General features: G+C 34.6%; 1 protein-coding gene across 1 annotated transcript in view; it reads right to left on the reverse strand.

Annotated features, from left to right (window-relative positions):
* Positions 1–6,965, reverse strand: part of LOC307163978 (L-asparaginase 1-like) — a 45,003-nt gene extending 38,038 nt beyond the window's left edge. The window contains exons 1-2 of the mRNA XM_079880325.1: positions 6,757–6,965; positions 1,326–1,546 (exon numbers count right to left, since the gene is read on the reverse strand). Coding sequence (XP_079736451.1) covers positions 1,326–1,520 — 195 coding nt within the window. The 5' untranslated portion in view covers positions 1,521–1,546; positions 6,757–6,965. The remainder of the gene's footprint in view (positions 1–1,325; positions 1,547–6,756) is intronic.
* Between the last annotated feature and the right edge of the window lie 5,758 nt (positions 6,966–12,723).

Below are 12,723 nucleotides of genomic sequence, written 5' to 3' on the forward strand. Positions count from 1 at the left end.
CGGGTGTCTATCTCTTAGTCTATAACTTAGTCTGTGAATTAAGTTACCCTTCTTCCTCTTCTCTTCTCTTTCTTTCTTTCTTTCATTTCATTCTGATCACTTATGTTATTGTTTGGTTATATGTTGTTTGTTTATTGTTTGCATTTTTACGTACGTTTATATTCGTAGCTCATATAATCTCTAGTTTTGCATTTATTAAAATTCATAAATACTTTTCACTGTCTCTGTGTTTGAAAATCTACCTTATAAGTCAATGAATCTAAAAGATCTAAGCTACAAGCTCGATACTAGACTACATTCAGTAGTTTTAATTAATAAACTCAGAAGTTTAATGTTCGTGGCCAGAACATAAACTTTAGTGGAGTTTGTGAATACCCCCTTCTTAACTGTACTGATCTTACATCTACTCGCTGGACGAATTAAAGGTTGGTCAGACCAGTTACAGAACAAGGTAATCTCGATAATTGATAAAATAAATGTACATGCGACTTATGAATTATGACCATGAGTCATAAATATTAATATTCCCAGAATTCCCCATATTCTTGAGCTAATTCACATTTACCCAGAGTCGTATTCGTTACAAGTCCTTCACGTCTATTGCAATCTCAAAATTCCAGCCAGTTGATAATACCTAGAATTTCTAAATCGACTGCTGGCGGTAGATCCTTCTCCTATACCTAAACTTTGGAACTTTCCTAGCATTGTCCGGGAAGCAGACACACTCTGTCAGTTCAATGCTAGACTAAAAACACATCTCTTTGACCTAGCATACACAACACATTATCAACTTCTATAATTCAATGTTAGGCTGCATAGATTAGGTCAGCTGGAACCGGGAACATTTCCCATAAATCCTGATGTACTCGTTACATCATAAGAAGCATGGCGTCTATGCTAATATTAGTCTCTCTGTTTATCCCAAGGTTTACCAGAGTCCGCCGGATCCAGGCCGTATCCAGATCAGACGGTGGACATGCGTCTGGATGCCTAGAAAGCTTGAAATGTCAAAACGAATAGAAACAGACTACTCTCTTATGTAATCCATATAAAATGTGCATTTCTCTCTATAAGCGCTGCCATTTTTTGTGTAATTATATTTATTAAACGTTCAAAAAGATACAAGCCATATGCAGATCTGATGAAGGACCTGCGTCTGGACGCGACAACAACGCAGTCCTGAAGTGTCAACTAGGCTCTTCCCTGTGAAGGCCAGCCTCCCTCCAGAAATTTTCAGAAGTTGCAAAACGGTTGCTTGTTGCCGCTGTTGTCAATTCTCTCTGATTTTTATTTGTAGTGTAATGCTGTAGACGACACATATTTACCTTGGGTTCATCATCTGCATGATTTTCAGTTGGTTGTCCTGAACCATTTGGACTGGGTAGATGATTTTCAGTTGGTTGTCCTGAACCATTTGGACTGGGTTGATGATTTTCAGTTGGTTGTCCTGAACCATTTGGACTGGGTTGATTCAGGTTAGTCACCTGTGTCTTCAGGCAGGAGGTTAGCCAGGACAACATCTTTATTTGGATCTGTAAATATTTCACTGGAGAAAAAAGTAAATTCGGTGACACTTTCTATGAAGCCTGTATTTATCAGAAACATGAAGGACAGCGCATTTTTCAAACTCATGACGTAGTATTTTTTGGCGCATGCGCATAAAACAAAAAGTTAATATGTTTTGTGAATGGTTAAATGTTATTTCAGCCTTTTCATTTCTGTTCAAGTTAAAGTTGTTCTAATTCATTGTGTTGTTAGACTAAGTTCACAGAAATTGACTCATTCACTGACCCACATAACAACATTGTGATGGCCCAGATCCAGCTCACATCTGGCACATGTGGAATGATTATCTGGTCAACATGCAGTGTGGAATGCAGTGGTGGCCCTTGGGTGGACCACAAGCAGGCATCACATGATCTCATTTCACTATAGCGTTTCTTTGCTGCTGCAAATGTGTTTGACAAAAAACATCCAACAGTCATTGGTTGGGCTCTCAACTCTTATCTTATTGTGTTTTTTTTTTGTTGCTGTTTTTTTGGCTGCTGTGACAGTGTGTGTGTGTGTTAAACACAAGGAAGTTGAAAAGGATGTGATGATGCTTACTTGTTGCCAGTTTTAAAATCATCACAAAAAGCTACTAAATGTCACAACAACAAAAAAGCAAAAATAAAAGCAAATATTTAAACTAAATAACAGGATAATAGCATGACTATTTATTCACGCAGTGATGCATGCTGGGAGTTTTGTACTATGCTGGTACCCAGCATGCATTGCAGCATGGCACTTCTGATTGTCACCATTGTTGAGATTCATACGCTGATTGTTGATGTCTGTGTGTGTCACCATTGTTCATCTGTTCATGTTAGTTGAAAGCTGATTTCTACAGTACTGCTGAATATTCAGCTGCAACAATATTGGGTACATACATTATGTAGCTCAGATAAGATTGAATTCTGGTTTGTTTTTTTGGGCCAGATTATCATTCCACATGTGCTAGAAGTGGGGCGACACAATGCTGCTATCTGGATTGCATACCAGTTTCTTTCATACATGTAAAGAAGTTCTTGTTGAAAATTAAGAGTTTTAGATGATTTTAAAAAAAATAATACAGTGTGTGGTCACCATTATGATGATTAGTGTTTGCTTTAGTTGGGCTCTTGGCTCTTGACCCTTGACTTTATAACATCTGTTTTTCTCTTGCTGCTGTAACTGTTTATACAATACATTTGTTATGGCAAGAAAAAGCCAAGAGGAGTTTGATCAGATGTTTTTGGCTTTTGTGGTGATGCCATAATTATCTGACCTGCTGATCTCATCCAGTGTCTATTATTTTTGTATTTATTGATCATGGTAACTCTGTGATTCCACATCATTCATCCAGCAATCTTTCAGCAATCAGTTATTTTAGAGAATATTAAAATCATAGAGAGTATAAGACATTTTGAGTTCCATCATCAATCAGACACACACAGAGATCAACTATCAGCATGTGAATCTTAACAATGGTGACAATCAAAAGTTTTGTGTAATGCATGCTGGATGACAGCATAGTACAAAACTGAATAAATGATACAGCTGGTCTTTTTATTGTTGCCATTTTTTAGATTCATGTGCCGAGTTTCGATGTCTGTGTCTAACTGATGTTGTAACAGTATTTTTTCTTGTGTTTAAAACATCCGTCATAATGATTGTTGCTGGAATCTTGCTGTTGTTTCTAAGTGGTGGTAATGGAGAGTTGCATTTTAATTATATAACACTTTTGATAAAGGATTGAACACTGGATGAGATCAGTCATCATTATTGATTAACAATCAGCACTCATTGATCATCATCATATTTTTGATGATGGGGCTGTAAGAGATAGCTTTGAGGAGAACATTATAAAACTGCCAGCCAAACACCTCTGAAATGTCTCACTCCGCCTGCAGCTGGACTGTGGATGGACTGGGAACTATTCTTGCAAGAATAAATATATTTTAAGGACAGTTTGAATCCTGATGTCTCTTATGCTGTGATGCTGTTTTGTTAATTATTGTTTTTGCCACAACACCTGTAACTTTGTAGTAATCACGAATACCTTGATTAGCTTGTTGAGGTGTGTATGATTAGGGTTGGAGCTAAACTCTGCAGGAGTGTATCTCGTGGTCCAGAGTTGAGGACCCCCGACTTACATATTCACTTGATTATCTCAATGCTCAATGTTACTTTTACTCTTTATAATGTGGACACTACATGATACTCATGTGGGGTTGAAAGGGTTTAAGGTGCAATATAAAACGACACACCCACGGAATGTATTTGAACAGAAATAAACTGTACATTAGAAAAACAGTAATATATTGGCAACACTGTTGCCACTGGTTTACCGTCAAAAACAATATAAAAATTGTTATGTACTGTGAAAACCTAAGTCTAAATTTAGTTAATTTCACTCAGATATTAAATTTACTTACACTTAGTAGAAAAAATAATGTATGTGAACTGAGTAAATGTTGATATGAAATATTATTTTGTGTTTTGCAGACTTTGCACATAGAATTAGTGTTTAATGTTCTGTTGGGATTTAAAAGGTTTCTGTTGAGTTTTTTGTTCTGAAGTGTAGAGCCTGTGTTTCAGTCCCAGAGAAGAAGGATTTTACTGTAAAAAAAAAAAAAAAAAAAAAAGAAGCCTGGTAAGGCGTGTACCACACCTGGTAACAGTGTGCTGAATGAATAAACCGCTTGAAAAGAATCGGTTGAATAAATTATTTTTGACTCATTCATTGAATGATTTGCTGCTACCTCTTGGCGGTTTTAGTATCATATTAAAATGTATAATTTTATTTATTTTACCATCATATTTCTGTATAGAAAAATTTAATATTTAAATTACATTAACATTTATTTACTTCTCAAATTCTTTAATTTGTAGTTTTGGATTTGTAAATGTGGATCTCTCAGATGAACTTGAGGAGTGCTGGTCTGGCCTTGGTCTCTGCCTCAACCCCTCAAATATTGGTCTGGAAACACTGGTCTTGGTCTTGACTTGATGCCTTTAAGGTGGTCTTGACTACATCACTAGCTGTCCCAGTCAGAGTCTTGTGCTTTCTTTTAAACAATATAAAGTTTAATGTCAAATGCTAAATGTTTTATCAGTGTTATACAACAGGTGAAAAATTAAGAAATGAAATGTGTTAGATCCAGTCTTCACTAGACCTGACATATCAGATTTTGGTCTGATCAAAGCAGTCGACACCTTGTCATGTTAACTTTTCTACAAAGGACATGCAGACAGACAAAGAACAGAAAGCAGATTAAATAATGGAAAATAAATATATAATTGAATAGATTTTATTAAATTATCTTGAATTTCTGTTTTTATCTGACCAGCATAAATTCTACAACAACAAAAAGGAAAATGAATGAGTCACAACTGTGAAGTTGAGATTACAATCCAGCACTCATTATGCATATGCCTACATATAAATAAGTCAACAAAAAGTAACAATAAAATAAAATGAAAAGTAATGAGTAAAATAACATTGAATATTTTAAGAAATTAGTACATAAGGAAAGATAATGTATATAAAAAGAAAGAAACAACATGAATAACGATATTTGTGACTGCCATCCATTTGTCAGGCCAAAGGTGTTTATTGCTGAAAATGCAGGAAAAACAATTAGTATGTATTCATTTAACACTGAATCCTGTTGCACAAATGCCGAGTACAAACATAATGTCACCCTTAAACATTGTGTGCTTGTGAAAACTGACAAAACTATCTGTATCCTTTAGGCTTACATTGGTCTATCCCCTTAAACTTTGTTCGCAAGCTGACGACGTAATGCCACTGCAGAGACACACCCGTGCTCCTCATACGCTCAATATGTTGGTCGACTGCTAAGCTCAAATGTGATTTGATTAAAGAGTTCGACAGGACAGTCTCAAAATACACGCTCACCAACCCAAGCCATTCACATATATATGGTATATATAAATATTAAATATATATATATATATATAAACATTCAGAAAATGTGCAAGCATGCTTTGTTTGTGTATTTGTAACTGTGAATCATGTTAATGCAAATTTGGAAAAAAAAATTCAGGAACATTACACCCGCCAGAATGCGCAACTCAAATGAAGTTTGCTTTAGTATATTATATATGTGAAGATTTAAGTTCTTAACTACTCTCTGGACAAGCACGTTTTTCTTCCAACTCTCCTGACGAGTTAGCGGATACACGGTCAGTCAACTCATCTGCCGATCTGCCCTCTCACTTATAATAAGTGTAATGTGCAAGTGCAATGCAGCGGCAGGTGCGACACAAGTGTGTTTTGCTAGTTTCAGCCCGACGCGGTTTTCATTTTCACATCCTGCGCCACGTTGTTTAAATAGCAAATGCATCAGTGCCCATCAGTTTGCCCATGGGCTGCTGGTCTGAGAACGAGGTGTGTTCAGGGGTATTGCTGGAGTGTTGCCATTTTGAGAAAACTGAAATAGACTAAGCCATTGACCAACTGAAACCTGCTCTAAAGTCAATGGCACAGTATTTTTTTGTTATTTAAAGAGCGCGTTAGTAATGTGCGCCTAGTAATGTCCTCAATGCGCATACACTTTGTCCTGTAGATGGTCTGCTTGCTCTTTAACCTCGGGCTCGAGCAGATCCGTTTGCTCTCTGGAGAAGCATTCAGTCTTTCCACTTATTAAATTCGGTCATGTAAATAGCAATCCGCAATACATACATTTATTGCATGTAAAGCCCAAAACACACACTTTACTCATTAAGAGAATAGGAACAACCCTTTTACACCATGCGTTGGGTGCGCCGACCATTTTTCAAAGTGGATTCGGACACGCCCTAAGTGCACTTGCACCGCGCACTTTAGATCATGCGCTTAGATCCTTAAAATAGGGCCCATTTAGCCAAACGAGGCAATATCTGCAGATGGGATTACTACAAGTGACTCTCCTTCATACGCAAACCCGAAAATTGTTCATGCATGGATATGCACGCTCATGGAGGCTTATGTTCACTCCTCACACTGACTAACATCAGTCCCACTGGATGCTTCTGCTATGAATGTCAAGTCTGTTCGAAGCCTGTCAATGTGTACTGCACCAAGAGTGCGTTGTGACTTAGTCAAACATAAAACTAATAATATAATCAAATAATTAAAAATTAAATTAATTACAGTTAGTAAAATTGTAATGTATAACAGTTATATATTAAAGTGATGAAATTAATCATATTAAGGGAATAAAAACAAACCTGAGTACTGATTTCCGTGTGTGTCTTCTGTCCACTCCAGAGGTCCAAAGAGGAAGCGAAAGCTCTCTGCTGGTATTTATATGGATACTATGAAGTCACATGACACAGGATTTCTTTGTAAGCACATGACAAACCAGAAAGAGAAAGTGTGCAGAAAGAGAAAATCTGGGGGCTGTTGCTGCTGTCCTGCAAACATTACTCCAAGAGCAGAATGGCCATTGTTAAAAAAAAAAAAAACACTTTCACTTCCTTACTTGTCATGTGACTTAAATTTATTCTTACTTAAAGTAACAGATATATTTTTACTTATATGCCAGCTGAGAACTTTCATCTGCTCTTTTAAGCCTCTAAAAATACAATGCAGACATTATTATTAAACATTTTTCTACTAAAGACATATGTATGTATAACCTTTTTCTAAAAATAACTTAACTCTGATTTAATCAGTCTAAATTAGTGGTGCAACATATCTCAAAACTCACGGTTCAGATCATATTACGGTTTTCAAGTCACGGATCAGATAATTTTTCGGATCAGCTAAAAAAAAAAATTAAAAAAAAATAAATACAAATAAAAATGGGGAGTTTTGAGACAAATGTAACTTTAATAAAGAACACGTTAAGTACTTTGATACCACAGCAAAAACTACTAACTAATAAAGTTCAAACATTATTAAAGACAAATGAACAGCCAGTAAAAATAAGAATACTCAAATTAAAACAGATAAATACTATATAATAATTAATAGTTAGGTCTACCAGTAGTAATCAGGTACAGAAATGTAATAATTAATATAAAAATAATTGTAATTACACTGCATAGTGTTCACTGTATAAATTAAATATCGATTAATCATTGTTAAAGTTGTTTTGTTGTTTGATAAAATTAATGACATAGCAGTTATTTTAAGGCTGCTGTCACTAAATGCACAGAACCATTGTCCGAATGCACGTCCGAATGCACAGAACTAATATGATGAAACACATCTGATTTCTTTCTCAAGTTCTCTCCACTGTTTAGGTTCACTTAAGACTTTATAACCGACTGTATACAAGAATACTTGTTGAGACGGGTATTTTGAGATAATTTTGTGTGTGTGTCCATTCAAGCTGAAGGAGTCGTGAATCAAAGCTCGATTGTGTGTCAGATTACCGAACCGTGGGACCTGGTTTATACAGATCACAGATCAACTATACCCACATAGCAATGGTCTTGTGGTCCATGCAGATCCGGTCCTCACAGCCCCTTTTTCCTCAGCCCACATGCCCCAAAGAATGATGGCCCTGTAGAGGCCCAGATCTGGATTAAAGACAAGGGCCACACATGGGCCATAACTGGTCAGAGTCTCGGACAATTCCTCAACTGTTAATCAACAATTAATCTACTGCGAAATTTCACGTTAAGTGTTTTCTAGGCTCTAAGGGGGGAAAATGCCCTAAACGTGAAACTTTGCACGTCACATTCATATTCTATAGGGTCTTGTCTATATAAAGTACACAGCAAAGTACACTTACCGTACACAGCAAAATCCCCAGTGTTAAATTAACACTGCTCAGTGTTTATATAATCCACATTCAGAGTGTTATAAGTAACACTGAAGCAGTGTTGAAGTTAATGACATAATTAAGTGATTAATTTAGTGATGATTGAGCATTATTGAAGACATCTGATGTTAACAAGCAGAATCACTGAAGGAGAAAAGCACAAATTTTATTTGGTGATCAGTGTTTGCTTTAGTTGGGCTCATGACCCTTATGTTTTTAACTTTAGATTTAGTTTAGCTTCTGTAATTGAGTTATAACAGCTAGATGAACAAATAGAAAAAGTGATCTGACGTGGTTGTGTTTTAACAATCACTTTTGACCTGAATCACTGAACTCATTTAGAGTCTATCTCTGAGTGTGACTGGATTAAGGTAATCAGTAATCGCTGTTTCAGAGTATTGTCTTAAACAAGTTAATATCGGATTATTGTGGTCCATGTGACTGTCAGTACTGTTATTAGTTTCACACTCATTTTGATCATCAGTGTTTAACGGCATTAACTATAATCATTAAATGTGTGATTCAGACATTTGTGTTCCATCAAGAGAAACTGATACTTTGGGAAAGTTAAATATCAATAAATCACTGAGATCTATTGAGATTTCTGCTGTAGATGAAAAACTGTAAGTGTGTGTCTGATCTTCAGCAGCATCTGATCATCTTCATTTCATTGCCTCTTATAGTCTGTGTCTGTGCAAGATAGGGCTCATGGTGTTATGGACTTAATGTAATCTACTAGAATCAATCATTTCAGAATAAGTCGGAATGAATCCAAATGTAACCATTTATTATTAGTCAGGTAAATGTATCATGCCAATTACAAAATCAATTCAAAGAAAATCAGTACAATAACATAAAATGCTCAGCGATAAAGAGTAAAAAATATACCTGACTCAGGAAATACATAATTCTGAGTGTCCTCCAGACACTCGGCATTATGGGCCGATCTCATTACAAATCGCCCCGAGCCTCTGGAGACATTTCTTTATATTCTCAGACCAAGACAAAACATCCCCCAAAGTGGGGAATGAACTTACAATAGGAATTTGCATTGACTAGAGTTATAGACACAGGGAGTTCACACCTTGTCGAGGAACAGGAGGTAGTTTGGATGAAGGACGCTGGGAAAAAGTGCACATACAATAAGCAAAGTATATCTCTAAACCCTTATTACCATTTGGCTTACTTCTGTGGAGATGAGACCCTTGTACCAGTCGCACTGAGACATTTCAAATGATACCAAACATGACTGTAAATTCACTTATATTGACAAAGAATATTATAATTAAGTTGGCTTGAGAAAGCCAACTTACTGAAATCCTATTTAAACTTATTATTATTATTCTTCTTATTCTTCCGACCCAAAATTTATCAACTCTAACTCCTCCTAGAGATTTAACTCTACAAACTCCAAACTCGGGTCAGACCTTCAGACTGTTCTGACTTGGTGTGCTATATCTTTTCAGTTATATATCTGAAAAGTTATATATCTTTTTACTATGGTAAATCATGCTAGAATCAGTAAATCATACTTGAACATGGTAAATCATGGTATACTATAGTAAATCATGGTATACTATAGTAAATCATGGTAAACTATGGTAAATCGTGGTAAATAATGGTAAACTGGTAAATCATGGTAAACTATGCTAAATCATGCTAGAATCAGTAAATCATACTTGAACATGGTAAATCATGGTGTACTATAGTAAAATCATGGTAACCTATGGTAAATCGTGGTAAATCATGGTAAATCATGGTAAACTATGATAAATCATGCTAGAATCAGTAAATCATACTTGAACATGGTAAATCATGGTGTACTATAGTAAAATCATGGTAACCTATGGTAAATCGTGGTAAATCATGGTAAATCATGGTAAACTATGATAAATCATGCTAGAATCAGTAAATCATACTTGAACATGGTAAATCATGGTATACTATAGTAAATCATGGTAAACTATAGTAAATCGTGGTAAATCATGGTAAATCAGTAAATCATACTTGAACATGGTAAATCATGGTATGGTAAATTGTGGTAAACTATGGTAAATCATGGTAAACTATGGTAAATCATGCTAGAATCAGTAAATCATACTTGAACATGGTAAATCCTGGTATACTATAGTAAATCATGGTAAACTATGGTAAATTGTGGTAATCTATGATAAATCATGCTAGAATCAGTAAATCATACTTGAACATGGTAAATCATGGTATACTATAGTAAATCATGGTAAACTATAGTAAATCGTGGTAAATCATGGTAAATCAGTAAATCATACTTGAACATGGTAAATCATGGTATGGTAAATTGTGGTAAACTATGGTAAATCATGGTAAACTATGGTAAATCATGCTAGAATCAGTAAATCATACTTGAACATGGTAAATCCTGGTATACTATAGTAAATCATGGTAAACTATGGTAAATTGTGGTAATCTATGATAAATCATGCTAGAATCAGTAAATCATACTTGAACATGGTAAATCATGGTGTACTATAGTAAAATCATGGTAAACTATGGTAAATCGTGGTAAATCATGGTAAATCATGGTAAATCATGGTAAACTATGATAAATCATGCTAGAATCAGTAAATCATACTTGAACATGGTAAATCATGGTATACTATGGTAAATTGTGGTAAACTATGGTAAATCATGGTAAACTATGGTAAATCATGCTAGAATCATAGTAAATCATGGTATACTATAGTAAATCATGGTAAACTATAGTAAATTGTGGTAAATCATGGTAAATCATTAAATCATACTTGAACATGGTAAATCATGGTATACTATGGTAAATTGTGGTAAACTATGGTAAATCATGGTAAACTATGGTAAATCATGCTAGAATCAGTAAATCATACTTGAACATGGTAAATCCTGGTATACTATAGTAAATCATGGTAAACTATGGTAAATTGTGGTAATCTATGATAAATCATGCTAGAATCAGTAAATCATACTTGAACATGGTAAATCATGGTGTACTATAGTAAAATCATGGTAAACTATGGTAAATCGTGGTAAATCATGGTAAATCATGGTAAACTATGATAAATCATGCTAGAATCAGTAAATCATACTTGAACATGGTAAATCATGGTATACTATGGTAAATTGTGGTAAACTATGGTAAATCATGCTAGAATCATAGTAAATCATACTTGAAATGGTAAATCATGGTATACTATAGTAAATCATGGTAAACTATGGTAAATCATGGTAAGTCATGGTAAACTATGGTAAATCATCCTAAATTATGGTAAATCATGCTAGAATCAGTAAATTACACTTGAACATGGCAAATCGTGGTATACTATAGTAAATCATGGTAAACTATAGTAAATCGTGGTAAATCATGGTAAACTATGGTAAATCATGCTAGAATCAATAAATCATACTTGAACATGGTAAATCATGGTATACTATAGTAAATCATGGTAAACTATGGTAAATCGTGGTAAATCATGGTAAACTATGGTAAATCATGCTAGAATCAGTAAATTATACTTGAACATGGTAAATCATGGTATACTATAGTAAATCATGGTAAACTATGGTAAATCGTGGTAAATCATGGTAAACTATGCTAAATCATGCTAGAATCAGTAAATCATACTTGAACATGGTAAATCCTGGCATACTATAGTAAATCATGGTAAACTATGGTAAATTGTGGTAAATCATGGTAAACTATGGTAAATCATGGTAATCTATGATAAATCATGCTAGAATCAGTAAATCATACTTGAACATGGTAAATCATGGTGTACTATAGTAAAATCATGGTAAACTATGGTAAATCGTGGTAAATCATGGTAAATCATGGTAAACTATGGTAAATCATGGTAAACTATTATAAATCATGCTAGAATCAGTAAATCATACTTGAACATGGTAAATCATAGTATACTATGGTAAATCATGGTAAACTATGGTAAATCGTGGTAAATAATGGTAAACTATGGTAAATCATGGTAAACTATGGGAAATCATGCTAGAATCAGTAAATCATACTTGAACATGGTAAATCTTGGTATACTATAGTAAATCATGGTAAACTATGGTAAATCGTGGTAAATCATGGTAAACTATGGTAAATCGTGGTAAACCATGCTAGCAACATGGTAAAAAAAATTCTAGCATCATGCTAGCAACATGATAATCATGCTAGCATGGTAAACTATGGTAAATCATGGTAAATCATGGTAAAATATGGTAAATCGTGGTAAACTATGGTAAATCATGGTAAACTATGATTAATCATGCTAGAATCAGTAAATCATACTTGAACATGGTAAATCATGGTATACTATGGTAAATTGTGGTAAACTATGGTAAATCATGGTAAACTATGGTAAATCATGCTAGAATCAGTAAATCATACTTGAACATGGTAAATCCTGGT

Source organism: Squalius cephalus (genome assembly GCF_949319135.1).
Source record: "Squalius cephalus genome assembly, chromosome: 1".
In the NCBI taxonomy this organism is placed as follows: Eukaryota; Metazoa; Chordata; class Actinopteri; order Cypriniformes; family Leuciscidae; genus Squalius; species Squalius cephalus.